Source organism: Dipodomys ordii, unplaced genomic scaffold, assembly GCF_000151885.1.
Source record: "Dipodomys ordii isolate 6190 unplaced genomic scaffold, Dord_2.0 Scaffold3, whole genome shotgun sequence".
Lineage (NCBI taxonomy): Eukaryota > Metazoa > Chordata > Mammalia > Rodentia > Heteromyidae > Dipodomys > Dipodomys ordii.
In genome coordinates, this window is record NW_012267219.1 from 35,974,935 (window position 1) to 35,990,512 (window position 15,578).

At 43.7% G+C, this 15,578-nt stretch overlaps 1 protein-coding gene across 3 annotated transcripts in view; it reads right to left on the reverse strand.

Moving 5' to 3' along the window:
• Nucleotides 1–870: 870 nt before the first annotated feature.
• The window catches only part of Appl2 (adaptor protein, phosphotyrosine interaction, PH domain and leucine zipper containing 2), a 41,842-nt gene continuing 27,134 nt past the window's right edge, over nucleotides 871–15,578 (reverse strand). The window contains exons 10-22 of one of the 3 annotated variants that reach the window (XM_013022676.1): nucleotides 14,395–14,553; nucleotides 12,945–13,133; nucleotides 11,426–11,468; nucleotides 11,288–11,344; nucleotides 11,117–11,205; nucleotides 7,895–8,026; nucleotides 7,702–7,754; nucleotides 6,191–6,365; nucleotides 4,699–4,735; nucleotides 4,407–4,547; nucleotides 3,281–3,328; nucleotides 2,835–2,976; nucleotides 1,812–1,959 (exon numbers count right to left, since the gene is read on the reverse strand). In XM_013022676.1, the coding sequence (XP_012878130.1) occupies nucleotides 1,913–1,959; nucleotides 2,835–2,976; nucleotides 3,281–3,328; nucleotides 4,407–4,547; nucleotides 4,699–4,735; nucleotides 6,191–6,365; nucleotides 7,702–7,754; nucleotides 7,895–8,026; nucleotides 11,117–11,205; nucleotides 11,288–11,344; nucleotides 11,426–11,468; nucleotides 12,945–13,133; nucleotides 14,395–14,553 (1,312 nt within the window). In that variant the 3' untranslated portion in view covers nucleotides 1,812–1,912. Of the gene's footprint in view, nucleotides 1,960–2,834; nucleotides 2,977–3,280; nucleotides 3,329–4,406; nucleotides 4,548–4,698; nucleotides 4,736–6,190; nucleotides 6,366–7,701; nucleotides 7,755–7,894; nucleotides 8,027–11,116; nucleotides 11,206–11,287; nucleotides 11,345–11,425; nucleotides 11,469–12,944; nucleotides 13,134–14,394; nucleotides 14,554–15,578 lie in introns of all 3 variants that reach the window. The other 2 variants (XM_013022692.1, XM_013022684.1) reach the window with 2 other exon arrangements.

Genomic DNA, 15,578 nt, shown 5'->3' on the forward strand with positions numbered 1-15,578 from the left:
TTATTTTTTTTTTTTTTGCTGGTCATGGGGCCTGAACTCTGGGCCTGGGCGCTGTCCATCAGCTCTTCAGCTCAAGGCAAGCACTCTACCTCTTGAACCATTGTACCACTTCTGGTTTTCTGGTGATTAATTGGAGATAAGAATCTCATGGGACTTTCCTGCCCAGGCTGCTAGGATTACAGGTGTGAGCCACTGGCGCCCAGCTCGTGTTACTTTTTATGCTGCATTCACTAAAAGTAAATCGTAGACTGTAATGAGCCTTAAAGATTTGGGCTCGATTGTCTTTTCAGCTTCATGTTGTAGACATTTTGGAATACCTTCTTTTAGTTAGGGAAATTTCAGTACTTTTTTTTTTTTAAAGTAAGTTTCAGTGTTTTTGTTTTTGTCTTAAAGCAAGGCTTTTAGATGTTAAGCACAGTTTAGTAGGTTGTCAAAGATTTCAAATAATAATACTGAAAATTTTCCCATTCCACCATTTCTTCCACTGAGAAATTCCAGGGGACTTTTAGCTCAGCCTGTCAGAGGATCTACTAATCTAATACAGCGATGCTGTGCAAATCTGGTAAGTCCTTGAAGAACACGGAACTAATTTGACAATGTAGAATCTCATACTGGTGTAGATCTTTCACCATGCCTCCCATAGTATGCACATGAAAAGAATGGATTCTCCAGCATCCTGAGAGGTTGTGAAAATTGTGATTCGTTTACCATTAAAAAAATGTTCTATACATGTTAAGTAGAAGTATTTTATAGTCTTTTTTTCTAGGATTTCTTTATATCTTTTTTGGGGGTATTAACTTAGAACTAGAGAACTGACTTTACTTTTTTCTTCTAAGGATAATCTAGAAAATAACCACAACAAGTAAAAGATACAGAATGGTAATTTTTATTGCTATGTTAATATTACAAAGATAAAAGGAGTCTGTTGAAATTGGCTACAATTAAACACACTATACCAATTCAAGATCCTTACACTTGTTTCATAATTAGGGGGGATAGATGAGTGGATTGGCTCCAGGAACCAAAAATACCAGGGTAGAAATAAAACTTTATACCATGCCCCACAAGCAGCTGTGCTTCAAGTAAGTTTTAAAATTAATTGGTCCCTTACTTGAGGGTCTGGCTCAGAAGAAACAGGAACTAGTAGAGTTGTACCCTGGCCACAGGAAATACCCACTAAAGTCACATCGAAGAGTACCTTACAGTTTTGAATGAAGGCTGGTTCTCTAAGAGTCTCTTGTAAAACATCTTTTGTGGTATTCACCTGCTACTCTTTTTATTGCATAATGTCTGGAAGTTATCAGAACTAGACCTGCATCTCTACTACTGCTTGTCACCTAACTACAGAGTAATGTAATGCTGTGAGGTCCCGTTATAAGACAGACTGAACGTAATTACATCAAGAATGACAGGCACTTAAGATTCATTAAGTAAAATACAAAAATAGATTATATTAATAGGAAATATTTAGTATTAAATTTTAAATCTCAGCTTTTGCTATTTTTACAAAAGATACTGGAGATGACATCCAAACCAAGTGAACAATGCATTTTCATAGCTTTTGTTCTGAGCACTAAATAATGCAGTCTATCGAAAAGACTTACCACAAAGCACCTAAAATAACATTTGTAGAGAGTAGGAACGTTGTCACCCATTTCTTATTGTCTCCCTCCCAAGTCTCAGTAGCAAGACATCGAGGGGTACATTCCACAAACGCTTGTCAGCATTCTGAAACCAGGTCAGTGTGCCTGTGCATCAGAGAAGTTGAGAACCCTTAGCGAGGTAGCTCTCCTTCTGTGTGTCTTCCCCACACACCCCAGTGAGTTATGCTTCAGATTCTGCACCTCTATTTTCACTTGGACTTCCACCATTGTCATCTGGTTGATCGTTTAACAGTACATATTTTCCATCATTAGTTAGTGGTACAGACAGCATTAATTGAGCCAGTGCTTCTGGATCCTGAAGTTAGGAAAGTTTAAGAGAGAAAAAAAGGAAAAAGCTTAAGATGTACTTAAGACTCCCCCCTGGCTTGGCCTTTCAGTGTGTTCTGTAATCTGCCTTATTGCTCTTAACCTGTGTGAAATCGCAAGGGCATTACTTCTAGAATCTCAGCTAAGTTCTTCTTGTCAGCCAGAATGTCATTTATTATTCATAACCATCTTCCAAAATAGAGTCCAAAGGGGAACTTCCTTCACAAAACCTATCTTTTATCTTAAATCTCTTTTTTGTCTTTTAGTCTTTATCAGGAGGAGTTTGGCAAACTGACCAGTTTGGTCCCAATTGTTTTTATAAATAAGAGTTGTACTGGAGCATAACCATGACCATTTGTTCATACACTGGCTGAGTTGAGATGATAAGCCCGTAAGATAAAGGCCACTTTATAGAAGTATGCTGACCTCTGACCTATACCAACTGGGCATGGCAGCACATACTTGCAATCCCAGGGAGACAGCATCACAAGTTGGAGGCTAGCAGGGACAAAGTTAGCAAAACACTATTTCAAAAAAACAAAAAGGCTGATGACATAGCACATGTGTTAGAGTGTTTGCTGGATGAGTTCTGGGTTCAATCCCTGTATAAACCAATTACAAATAAGTTTCTGTCTTGTAGTTATATCAGGTATGTTGCTAAGTGCACTCATAGGGTAGCTTATGTGTTAATTATTTAAATTTTAAAAATTTATTTTTTAGCCATGTGCACTTTGTATATTAAATAATGCACATTTAGATAGCTTCTATTACTACAAAAATTCTTCCAGACATTGTGGAACAAGAAGCCACCTGGGGAAGGGACAGAGCTTATTCACAGCTATATTTCCAGGATTTTTCTTATACCAATTAGTCTTTTCAAATATTGATGGATGTATGAAAGACGGTGAGGTGCTGAATGACAGGGAGCTGAGTTGATCATTTCTAGTAAGTTCCCGCGTGGTATCTCTCTGCTGCTGGGCCTGTGATGATCCTCTGAGGAGCTAGGCTATAGAGCACATGATGGGTACTTAAGTTTGTATCATCTTACTATGAAAGAGAAGAAATCTAGCCAACAAGTATGCAAGCAAGAAAATTAACAAGACAGGGGCTGTGACAGTGTTACTTATTAAGTACAGATGTGTTAGTGAATGTGTTTAAGCAGCTGGTCACAGATGTCTGGTGGTTATAGAATGCTTAAAGGGAATGCTAAACATATTTACAGTATCTCAGAAGCATCACTTCCTTTTTGAGAATTTTACTGTATGACATCTTTTGAGCAGTTGTTAAACCAGCACTGAAATTCTCCTTACCTTTTGAACCTCAATAATTTCTTTTCCCAAATTAATAGCATAACATATCTGCAAAAGACAAGAAAAGTAGTGTTTGGCAAAGGTCGAAATGCATTAGAAAAATTCTAGGCACAGAGAGTATGTGAGCGACTGCTCACATCCACATGGCAGACTGGATTGGCTACAGCAGGTAAGTTTCATGCAGTTCAACACCACTGACCTCCTCTTACCAGTTACTGCCATGGACAAAATATTCCAGGTGAGTGAAAACTTAAGTCAATCCAAAGTTTAAAATTCCTAACAGAACATTTTTTCCCTCTCATAATAAGCTACTTAATGTTCATATACAGGGTGGCAACCAGACATGTAATAAAAGGATTGAGAGCCGGGCAATGGTGGCTCATACCTGTAATTCTGGCTACTCAGGAGGCTGAGATCTGAGGATTGCAGTTCAAAGCCAGCCTGGGCTTTGAAAATCAGAAGTGTGAGCTATGGCTCAGATAATAGAGTACTAGCCTTGAACTGAAAAGCTCAGGGACAGAGCCCAAGCCAGAGTTCAAGCCTCACGATTGAAGAAAAAAGAAAAGAACAATTGATTAATTTTAGGGCAGGGGGTACTGAAGATTAAACTCAGGGCCTTGAGCTTGCAAGGCAGGCCCTCCACTACTTGAGCCATGCCTCCAGTCCTGGAATGATTCATGTTGATGAATTTCTAAGAACTGGATGTGGTCATCACATTCTTAGAAACAAGAATGGTTCAGATTCCCTTATTGCTGTCCTGTACCTTGACTTTGTTGAGCCTACTGGAAGAAACTACTTTTACCATTTCTTGATATCTTACTAAACAATTAGATCTTTAGGGGTGATGGTACTAGGGATAGAAACCAGACCTTGCACTTCTAAGCAGGCTCTCTACTACCTGACCCATACCCTCAGTCCTTAACCTATTGTGTGTTTATTTTCCCAAGGGAAGACTTTAACAGTCTTTTTTGTTTTTGAGTAGAGTTTTCCTATGTAGCATTACTGAACTGGCCAGAGATGCACAGAATAATTGACTAAGCTATGAAATGGGCTGTGCAAAAAAAGCATCAAAGGTAGAGTTGTTTCAACTGAAATATTACAGAATTTACAAAAGAAAAAAGAAGACCTTTTCGCCTTCTGAGTTGCTTTCAAAAATGTATGTGCTCAGAGACTCTTCTCCTGTGGACTCAGGAACACGGATGACAAAGCCAACCAGTCTCTTGTTTTCCTGATGAGCAGCAAACTGTGTGACACTGGTAAGTTCAAACTAAGGAGAGAAAGGAACAGATTCAACAATCACACAAGTGGAATTCAAACAGACAAAGCTAATCGGTATGGAAAATAATGGACTCTTCATGATGGACAATTTGGCAAATTGTTTAAGTGTTGTGTTTACAGGTGACTTAGGAGGTACTTACATTGGCCCTTGACACTTGAGTCTGTGGATCTATCAACCTGAAATTTTAAGAGATTCATTATGTTACAAATGTTGTATGAACTTTTTGTCTTAGCCGACCCTGTAAAGGTGCAGAATGAAATGTCATGAACGCCCTCACATGAAAATAAGGCCGTTTTGAAGTGGGAGTTCTTTGTGGCTATCTGTGTGCCATGGTTTCTGCCTTTGCTGAAACGGTAGTTGAAATTCAGGGTCTTTACAGTGAAAGATTGATTAGATAGAATATGGAAAAAGTGAGTTCACAGGATTTTGGTGCTTATAAAAAAAAAAAAAAATCGAGCTGGATGCTGGTGGCTCACGCCTATAATCCTAGGTACTCAGGAGGTTGAGAAAAAGCCAGAAGTGGTGCTCAAGTAGTAGAGTGCTAGGCTTGAGCAAAAAGCTCGGACAGTGCTCAGGCCCAGAGTTTGCACTCCAGGACCAGATTAAAAAGGGCAGCATTATATACAGTTTTCTAAGTTATTCGTAATATGGATGGATCATACTCTGTTCTGTCTTCTTCCCAACAAACATTCACTGGCTACTTGAATTAAACTTTTAAGTATTGAATTAACTTGTTCTGACTTTAACCACTGGGTGTGGTATTTGTAATCCCAGCTTCTCATTCGGTAGGGATTTAAAGGGTCTTATTCAAGGCCAGCCTTACTAAAGTTTTTTAGTACTGTTCTTAAAAATTAGCAATAATGAAGAAGGAACATGAATTTGCCAAGAACAATTGACTACCACCACTAACTGAAAAGGATAAAAATGAGGCGAAGCAACATGAACTACATGATTGGGTTTGGGGCAGTAAGATCTACGTGAACATATGGCTGCTGGAAAACTAGAATTACATAGAGGACTTACTTTGTGTCTCTGGCACAGCACTGCTTCAGAGCAGAGGGTGTGGGTTTATGCCTGGAGTCAGCATTTCTTAGCCGTACCACCTTGAGCAAGTTATTTGACCTCTTTACCAAGGGTCCTACAGTGAAAGTAGCTGGCTCCATGACCCATAGGCCCAGGTCAAATTAAGCAGATAAAATTGGAATACTTTAGTGTTGTCATAAGGAATGAATGAGTTGCATATTTAAAACATTTACAAAGGACTCGCACATGGAAACTGCTTGATAACTGTGTGTCAAAAGACATAACCAAGACTTCAACAGACATTCTCATTTAGTTTCTGCCATTCTCTAAAGCACTTTTCATTGTAAACCTTATTCTGCTTGGGCTTGAACTCAGGGCCTGGGCTCTGTCCCTGAGTCTCTTTGTGCTCAAGGATAGTGCTCTACCACTTAAACCACAGTGCCACTTCCCCAATTCCTGTTTTAAGGGAACATCTTTTATATCATATGAAACCAAAATAAAGAAGGGGTTAGGAGTAAAACAAAAAAAAAGCACCTTCATCTAACCAAATATTCTAGCACTACCATTCCGATGAACATAAGCATAAAAGACTGAAAAGGAACCTGTACCTCAGACTTTGACTGGTAACCATCAGATGGGATTCTGTTGTGCGGAAGATGTTGTGAATAGCCCGAGCAGCCAGTACTTGTCTCATAGCTTCATAAATCACTTCAGTCGTGCTGTCTGTCTTAACTGCCATGGATCCCAAAAACCGAACTATAAACATCTGTTGCAAAAGGGAATCTGCAAGAGAGCAAGCTCTGCTCAGGGTCATAGTGGCTCCTGCTAGTGATCTGCAATCCGTGTCAAGGGCCCCACGGTGAAGAGACTGAAGGTGTCTATAAAGGGCATTTAACGCCAACCTATCTGGTTGTGCTAAAGCTCTGAATCTTCTATTGTCTGCATTTGTCAGTTTGGAACTACTTCAATACATTAGAAAGGCTTTAAAAAATTTATAAAATGAATTTAGTTATCAGATGAACTTCTTTCAAGAACTAAATCTCAAGAGCGTTTCTACTTGCTGTTAGAAAAGCCACTATCTGGCCCATATAGCAGTGTTCATGGGAAGGGAGACCTAGGGTCTCACACAATTCATGCTGTCTTATAAGCTAACAGAGATCTCAAACTGAAGCAGTTTGCTTATTGATTCTGAAGAGTTGATGACTTCTGGATAATGGCATATAGCCTGAGACATGCTGATTAAGAGTAAAAACAAGGATTCATTTACTTATTATTTTAAACGGACACCCTTTTTTTGTCCCTAAAAACAACTTAAGGATTTAAAAATACTGCTAGGAAAATTAACTGGGGTAATGTTATAAGTGATTACGCCCATTGTTTCGTTTTGTGGCGGCCCTTGGTGTGAATTCAGGACCACTGCTAGCCTTCTGTGGACCTGATGACATAAGATGGATTATTAAAAAGTCTGTCAGGTTTTTACATAGAGATTGATTTGACTCACAGACTAATAACATCTCTAAAAGAGCTAAAACATTTTTGACTCCTTTTAACAATAATAAGCAAGGAGTTTCATTCTAATGGCATTCTCTTTTATTTCAGGCATTGGTAGCACTTCTCATTACTAAACTGCCTTGAGTAAGGACTCAAAATCTGCTCATCTGATTAGATTATGGTCCATTCATCCAGTTTTATGTTAGAAGAATATAAATCAACAAAAATGTGAATTTGAACCAGTCTTCAATATCATTTTCAAACGCTCAAGCACAAGTTACTTGTGCTTTGGATGTATTAAATGAAATAACATAGCATTTATAATTCACTAAGATCACATTCAATGTGACCCTGAATTTGTTTTCTAGGAATGTGGCAACAGAATTGGCAACACTGCTGCGTAGGACCTCCAAAAAGAGAGTGAGGTGTGGCTAATCCTAAAGCAACTGAAGAAAATCTTTGAGCTATGTTTTTAATCCAAGGCCTGACTTAATTTGACATGTGCTAAATTTTCATAGAACAAACGAGTCATTTGGATTCATATGCTAAATTGTAGCTTTCTAGACGATGCTTTCATAGGGCATTTCAGTGGCCCCTTGTCATGTTTTGTGCAGGAACAGTCATTTACCTTCTGCTTCAGGAAATGAGTCATCCTCAGTTTCACCAAAAGGGTTGCTGCGCCTGGGGGAAAAGGCAGAGGTCAGCAGTCAGGGCAGCTAGCTGCACTGCAACTCGGCATGGCAGCAATCCTTGGTGGGTGGAGCCACAAAGACTCAGTTCTATGTCTGTTTCTCCCAGAAATGACCTCCCTTAGCCCATACCTGCTCCCTCTATTCTGATCGAGGAATTCCGTAGCAGGAAGCACAATATCAAACTGAATAGGTGTTCCAGGTGCTATCAGTTCTGTGGCAGGAATCGTATGATTTTCTGTCTCTGAATTTTTCAGGTTCAGACTGGAATATAAATAGGAAAAAAGAATCAAATACACTTAACTGTTATTTGCTGGTGTGACTTACAGACATCAGTCTCTCAACCCATTCTACACTAAGTCTTCCTCAAATGTTATTGATCTCCTTGGTTTATAATCACAGGTCTCCCAACTATAGACGGTTGCTCAGCATTTGGAGTTGTGTGTTAAAAATCTGTTGTATCTCTTTCCTTATGAGACTGGTTTTTGAGGGAGGAGCCGTAAGTCATTACTTATTTGGCACACAGTAGGCACTCAGCAGTTAGGCGAAAGACCTGGTATTCACAGTGTGTCTATACTTTCTGGAGAACCTGCCTTTCTACCTCCTTAACCCACCCTCCACCTCCAAGGGTGCTCCCCTGTCCGCGCCACCAGCTGCTCTTCACTTGTGGCACAGCAGGTTCTGTCCTGGACTCCTCCCAAATGCCAGCTCAGCTCACCACTCCCCTACTGCAGCCGCTTAAACCTCTCTGTCCCTTCTCCGGACTCCTGTGACTCTTAGAAGGTACCATGGGCACCTGGTGTGTGTCATGAGCTTAGTGCCCGCCCCCTCCCCCGCCCCCATGCACTCTGCCCAAGGAAACTATGCGGATCCTGTATCACCATGTATCTTCCCTTCTAGCGGTAGGATGCTTGCAGTGCAACTTCACCTTTTAAGATCTTTTCCCAGCTATAGTATAAATATGAAGGATGTCATGGATACTCTTTGGTGTCTGGACATAAAAAGACCATCACAGTTTTGTGCCAATGTTTTCCTATTTTCCAAATATGTCAATGACTGAGGGCATTGTAGGAAATGACAGGTTATTTGATAGGTGGTCATATTGAATGAGGCCTGTAGAGAAGCTACCGGAGAAGTAACAGGCAGTTGTTACCTTTTGTTGGTATCATTATGCAGGGAGACCATGTATATTTGCTTTGGAGTAAATGAGTTCTGTGCTGCTTTCTCCACCATCATCAAAACATTTCTTTATTCTTAATGAGCTGCAGATAAAAGGCATTTCCCCCACTCACCCCACCCCACACAGTGTCAGGCCATCTGGTAGCTACCTCTATCACTTGACCAATCTTTGATTTAATTCAGTTGACTGCCAAGGTCATCCCCTTCCTCTCCCTTGTGGGAGTTTTCTCTGTCCCTGTAGTGACCTTTCTAAGAATATGGTTGCTTATTCTAGATCAGGGAAGAACAGCCCGTTACCTACTGAATAAGTCTGTGAATACAATACATCTTTTTGGAAAATCTGTCACTTATTAAAGTATAACCAGCACCCTAGAAAGGCAGCCTGTGGGAGCTAGATGAGGCATTGGAAGCTGTGGTTTCTCACCTATGCTACAAAGTTGAAAAGAGAGCCAAAGAGCTAGTAGCTTGCTTACAGACATCTAGCTGTGTGCAGGCAAAGCTACCATTAGACTCATGTCTCCAACTCTGTCTAGGGCTCTCCCCATGGTGTGTAGCAGCAAATTTCCCACAGTGCTGGGGCTCTAACTCTGGTTTTGTGCATAATGAGCACTTTGCTACTGAGCAACATCCCCTGCCTATGGGTTTTTGAGGTCTCTCTTGCAGTGTAGCCCAGGTTGGCCTCTAACCTTCAACACTCCTGCCACCCAAGTACTGATCTTTTAGGCATGTGCCACATGGCTACCACCAACATTGTTACAGCTAGTGGATTATCTATGCACTGACTGGATAATAATTATTTTCAGTTGCTTTCGTATGGTGTTGTGTAAGAGTTACACTTAACAAGCAAGCTGTTGGTGGCAACTTAAATCTTTCATATGGCACTGAAATGTTTCTCAGACTTGCTTCCTCCTTCCCCTTTCTATCACCTCGGTTCAGTCAGGTTCTTTCATGTCCAGCAACCTGAGGGCAACACCCTGTAGGGGCTCTTTTACTCTCCTTTTCCCCACCAGTCCTTATCTAACTGATCCTCCTGAATGTCTTAGAACCATTTTCCTAATCTTGGTTCTGAATGTTGCCCTTCACTTCTCCACTGGCTGCCACTCCTGGGAGGACACCAGAGTGTTCCACAGTGAGACTCAAAGCTCTTCTCAGGCCTTCTTACCATTCCTTCTTGTGTACCTAATATAGGTGCATAAAAACCCCAGGAAGCCATGTAACCACTGAGCTTTCTAATAGCCTTCTCTGGGCCATTACATTTATCTGTAGGATACTTGATGGAGGTCTTTTACCCTGCCACGGAAAGAGGGACACTAAATACAGTGATACTTTTACTTTGCCCTTCAATGCCATGTTTTCATTATATGAAAATCCAACACCCACCCCTACTTAGCCACATGGAAACTCCCATTAGGACAAAAGGTGGGATTCTTAAATCTTAAAGCAGTATACATGACCAGGCGCCTGTGGCTCATGCCCAGCTACCCAGGAGGCTGCGATCATGGTTTAAAGCTGGCCCAGGCAGAAAAGTACCAGTGAGACTTTTCTCTCCAATTAACTCAAAAACTGGAAGTGGTGCTGTGGCTCAAGGGATAGAGCACTAGTCTTGAGCACAGAGTCTCAGGGACAGCACCCAGACCCCAAGTTCAAGCTCCACAAGCGCCTCCCCCCAAAAAAGCAATATGCATGAAAATGTTTACCATTCATGATAGCAATCAACCAAGGAGTGACAACCTAAATACTCAATAGCTAATAAGAGATGGGGTGATACAGTCACTAAAACAATTACAAAACCCAATAGTGTAATATTAAAAATATAAAATAAATATATATATATATGAAAATATTAGTATGTGTGCCAGGAAGGTGTAGGCAGTAACATGGATGTGTAGGAGGTGCTTTGTTGATGCTTACAGAACATGTGGCAGACCCCTGCTTATCTACTGCATGAGGGAGTAGATAGGGATACTGCAATCAGCAGTGAATCCTAACTCTGTTGCTTGTCTGGGGTGTGGATGTGGCCAAAACATTTGGCATCCCAGGCCACAGTTACTGCTTCTGCTCCACAAGACTCATGGGCACCCTGTAGGGTGATGAGGATCAAGTAACAACTTAGGGGGAAACTCTAATCCATAGTTTGGCTCCACAAAAGCTAGTTTCCCTTCATCCTTTATTTACCTGGGACAGGAGGTTTCTGATTTCTTCTCAAAACTTGTAATGGGAGTCACCGCCTGGAGAGCCGTCTGATTCAACTTGATGGCGACTGCCTACAAGCCACAGGAGAAACCACGCTCAGGCCAGGAAGGGGATGCCTACCTTTGGGTGCAGGTGCAGGCAGCGGCTAGTTACCTCTGGGTTTTCAGTCAGGTAGATCTGCCTGGAGATGTTGTGTATTGCACATATCCACTGTAGGGGACATTAGAAAAAAGTCTGAATTCCACAGTTACCCACTACACTGAGCCGGAGGTGAAACAGACAAAGCTTTACCTCTTCATGTTCTTTCCTGCTCTCTGCCTGGAGGATTATCCCCCTGCAACAGAAGGCATCTCAGTCAGTGCTCCCCTGACCTCAGAGACAGGGATATTCTCATCAGCTGACAAGGCACCAGGAAAGCAGCACCATGGGATGGAAGTGTGTGTGTGTGTGTGTGTGTGTGTGTGTGTGATGTTCTCATCAGCTGACAAGGCACCAGGAGAGCAGCACCATGGGATGCGTGTGTGTGTGTGTGTCTGCTAGTAATCTGCTTGGGTGACATCTAGCAAATACTAGCTTGCCAAACGAGAAGGCCTCCGGTCCAGTGTAAGCTTGTGATTCTGCAATGAGGACCATCTTCCTGACTTGGATGATGTAAGACAGCCGGGACTCTGGCCCAGCCACTTCCCATCCACATACATACTTCTAAGCAAATGAGTGGCAGGGAATATGCTAACAATAATGCTGACTGCCTTCTGCTAGTTCCTTTGCTCCTCATATCTGTGGCAGGTGGGGACACAGGCCTCATTCCTATTCCTAGCTGATGAGACCCAGGGTCCCAGAGGTGTGGAGTAACTGCATGGCATCATGATGGATGTAGGCATTTTCATTCCCAGCTTGCTGCCCATCACCATCTTTAGAGGAAGGAGGCTGCCCAAGGCTGCTCTGAAGTCAGAGAGGGGCCAATCCACACCATCCTGACCAGTGCCTTCCTCACTTGCCGGCTGGCAAACCCTGAGGTACTTCCTGGGCTCTGAACTTCTTAGACAGCAGTGTTTTGAGGAAATCCACTGGGCCATCCCAGTGGGATGAGATATGCTGTGAGTGACATCTCTACTGAGCTGCCATGCTGCAAAAGTGTGTGGTTTAAGTGGTAGAGCACAAGCCTTAGCAGAAAAGCTAAGGGATAGTGCCCAGGACCTGAGTTCAAGCCCCAGTACCAGCACACATAAAAAGCAGCCAAGGTGCGTGCCTAGGATCTCTTTGGGGCCTCTGGAGACGTTGGGGTTTGTAGAGCCCACGTGGGAAGAGAGGATTCCGCACTAGCTGAAGTACCTCCTGTTTGGGATATTCTTACGTGTTCTCCTCAGCCCTATCCCACTGTCACATGAACCCAAGTGCTTGTGAGCAGCCGCAGCCTTCTCTCTCCAAATCAACTTCTATCACTTGAACACCAGACCCTTTCCATTCCAGAGACACAGATCCTTGCCAGTGCTCCCTAAATAAGGCACGTAGATCATACTGGTCATGTGTGCCTATTCAGAACACAAGGGAAAACCATTCTCTCTTGTTTTTTTTTTTTGGTCGGTCGTGGGGCTTGAACTCTGGGCCTGGGCGCTGTCCCTCAGCTCTTCAGCTCAAGGCAAGCGCTCTACCACTTGAGCTACAGCTCCACTTCCAGGAAAACCATTCTCTTAGCAACACCCCGAGTGGGGCCTCTCACAAGGAGAGCTGGCTCATGAGAATGAGTTCAGAAACCCTCCATGGGGCAGTCACTACACTTGTTCTCCCAAATAAAATTTGTGCAGCATACGATTTCCCATTAGGTGTGGTGATCTGGAAGCAGTATCGCCGGTCCTCACAGTCCACCGCCATCACTGAGCAGTTGTCCAGGTCCTGGATCAGTCCTCCAGCCACCGCTCCCCTAGGCTGACACATGAGGTTACCGCCTTGGGTGAAGAAGTAGAGTCTCTCCCAGGTGGTGGTCACCAGCCCGGTTTTGCTGTAAAATTATGTATAAAAGTCCATTAGCACTAGAAAATGGGAATGGTACCTCCAAGTTGGGTTGCCTGTTCAAGGTCCTGGAAGCATTCAGAAATAACGTCTTTGTATCAAAGCAAAACCACTTTGACAAGCACTCACATGAAAAGTAGCAGAAGAGGTAATAGTTTCTCTTAAGTGACCTGGAAACCATGGGCCCTCCTCCCAGCACCAACTCCAGATAGGTGTGTGGGATGCACCTATCCCCCAACCCAGCCACATTCAGCTTCCAAGCTGTCAGAAACATCAGTCCATCACAGTTAGGAACTGAAAACCTGCAAGATCATCCTCCAGGGCTTAAAGCCTACCTGTTCTGAATCTAGTCAGTCACATCAGCCCACAGCCTCCCCCCCCCCACCACACCCCCAAATCCTGGGAGCTCTTGCTAGCTTGGGTTTTGCTCTAGCTGGAAGCTGTTCTCATTTTCTGGGGTGCTTAAAGAAGAAAATGCAGTTCCTTGGCACATAACAACAGAACTTTGTGGGATTTTTTAAAGCCTCTACAGAACTACTGGTAGCATTTCACTTGTGATCTTCGTAAGTTTTCAGACCTTAGGAGTGCTCTGTGACAATCCTGTGGAGATTACCAAACACAGAGTGGCAGCTATGTTCAAGGAACTGGGTGTCCTGTTCCAGGAATTTCTAGAAATAAATAAGGCTGACTCTGAGAGCCCCCAGTGCTAGCAGTGGCCTCATTCAATCCTCACAAGGACTTTATGAAGTAGGTGCAGTCTCAGATGCAGAGATGGACGCTCAGCCCACCACATGTGTCTCTCAGAGGCCAGGACTCCCCCCTGCCCCCTCCCTTTGCTCTTAGAAACAGCTGGACCTGACCATCCCTGTCAAATTCACGATAGACAGTTAAAGGACAGGAGTGTTAAGTATACGATGTAATCTGAAGGAATAGGACTGGAAGCTTTCTGATTCAACCCTTGCCTTACTGCAGGTCTCTGGTTCTTTTCCTGCCAGCAACAGGGGACCAGGGAAACAGTTCAGGATAGCAAAAGTAAGAGAAGTCATTACAAATGGTCACAGCGACCAGAGTCAGGAGTGGTCTGGAGTGTTTGCACAAGTCTGTTCTAGCCCCACCTCTCAGTGCACTCTGGGCTCTGTGAGTGGTGCTGATGGAGCTCTTCCTCTCAGTGGCCACCTGAGAGATGGCCCACAGATGCCACTTCCTGGAGAAGGGAGGGTTTAGAGAGATGCAGGCAGTGGGCTTCTTACTTTCTGAGATTCAGGTAGCCAGCCTTTTGGAGGAGGTTCCTGTTGACCTGCGGTGCAGCCACATCAAAGTCTGGAGTGTACACAGACTCATCGACCGAGAGGAGCTCTTGCTGGGACACCTGCATCTTGTCCACCTCGGCTTCCAGTTCCACCTGGATGCTTAAATAAGATGTGTACATCGGTCACTCCACAGGCCTACTCAGGAGGAGGCAGGGTCTCCATCCCATCCCCCAAAGTTCCCTGCTTAGAGATGGAGCCACCAGCCTCACATAGCTCTAAGTGAAGCCCCAAAGCAACAGAGAACAGGGACCTGGTTCTGCAGAGCGAAGTGTTTGTAAGACTGAGAACTACACCAGGAACACCCGGATGGTGCCGAACCCAGCTAACCAAGTTCACTGCTAGCAAAGAGCTACTACGTATGGAGCTGTGAATATGGATTTTAGGAGAAGCCATCCCGAGGCCGTGTGGCCTAGCTCTTGGTTTGAGAAGGGGCAGTGGAGATAGCTACAGAAAAGGGAAAGTGGATGGTAAGTACCACAGGCAGCATTCTTTCTGTGACAGCCCTGAACTGGCTGCAGGTGCCCCCTGGAGGGTAGAAGAGGCCAGCTGCAGTACGACAGCGCTCGCTTCCTGTGCCTGTGTGCCAAGGTGTAGGAAACTTGGCAGCGTTCACCTCAGCAGCCCCTGCCCTTCTGCCCTGTGATGAGGCATCACCAGGCGCCCCACCCAGTGGTGACAGGGGTGGGTTATAAAGTCCTAGCCACAGTCAGCCTGAGGTGGCCCACTTCTGAGAGCAGGAGAACATGAACAGAAGAAGTGGTGTCCCATTTCACTGTGTTAAGAGGATCATGAACCCTAAAATCAGGGGAATAAAGGGGTAAGGCGAGAGTTTCCTCAAAGTGATTGCCTTGGGATTTTCTCTCTTCCATGGTGAAGTCACTCTGAGCTTGAACAGTTTACTTCTCTTGTTTGATGCAATAGACTAGGTTAATTGTGGCTTTTCTGCCATTTGAATGGATGACAAGGCACTCTACCACTGGAGACCTTAGGCCTGGCGGCTGGACAAGGCTCATTGGCTGAGCCTGTTAGTCACTGAGAGAAAGGAGCTCCAGCAAAAAGCTGGCATGGCCAAGAGCACTGCTGAGGCTCTTGAGCTTCTGTGGGTCTGATGAAAGGCAAGGAGT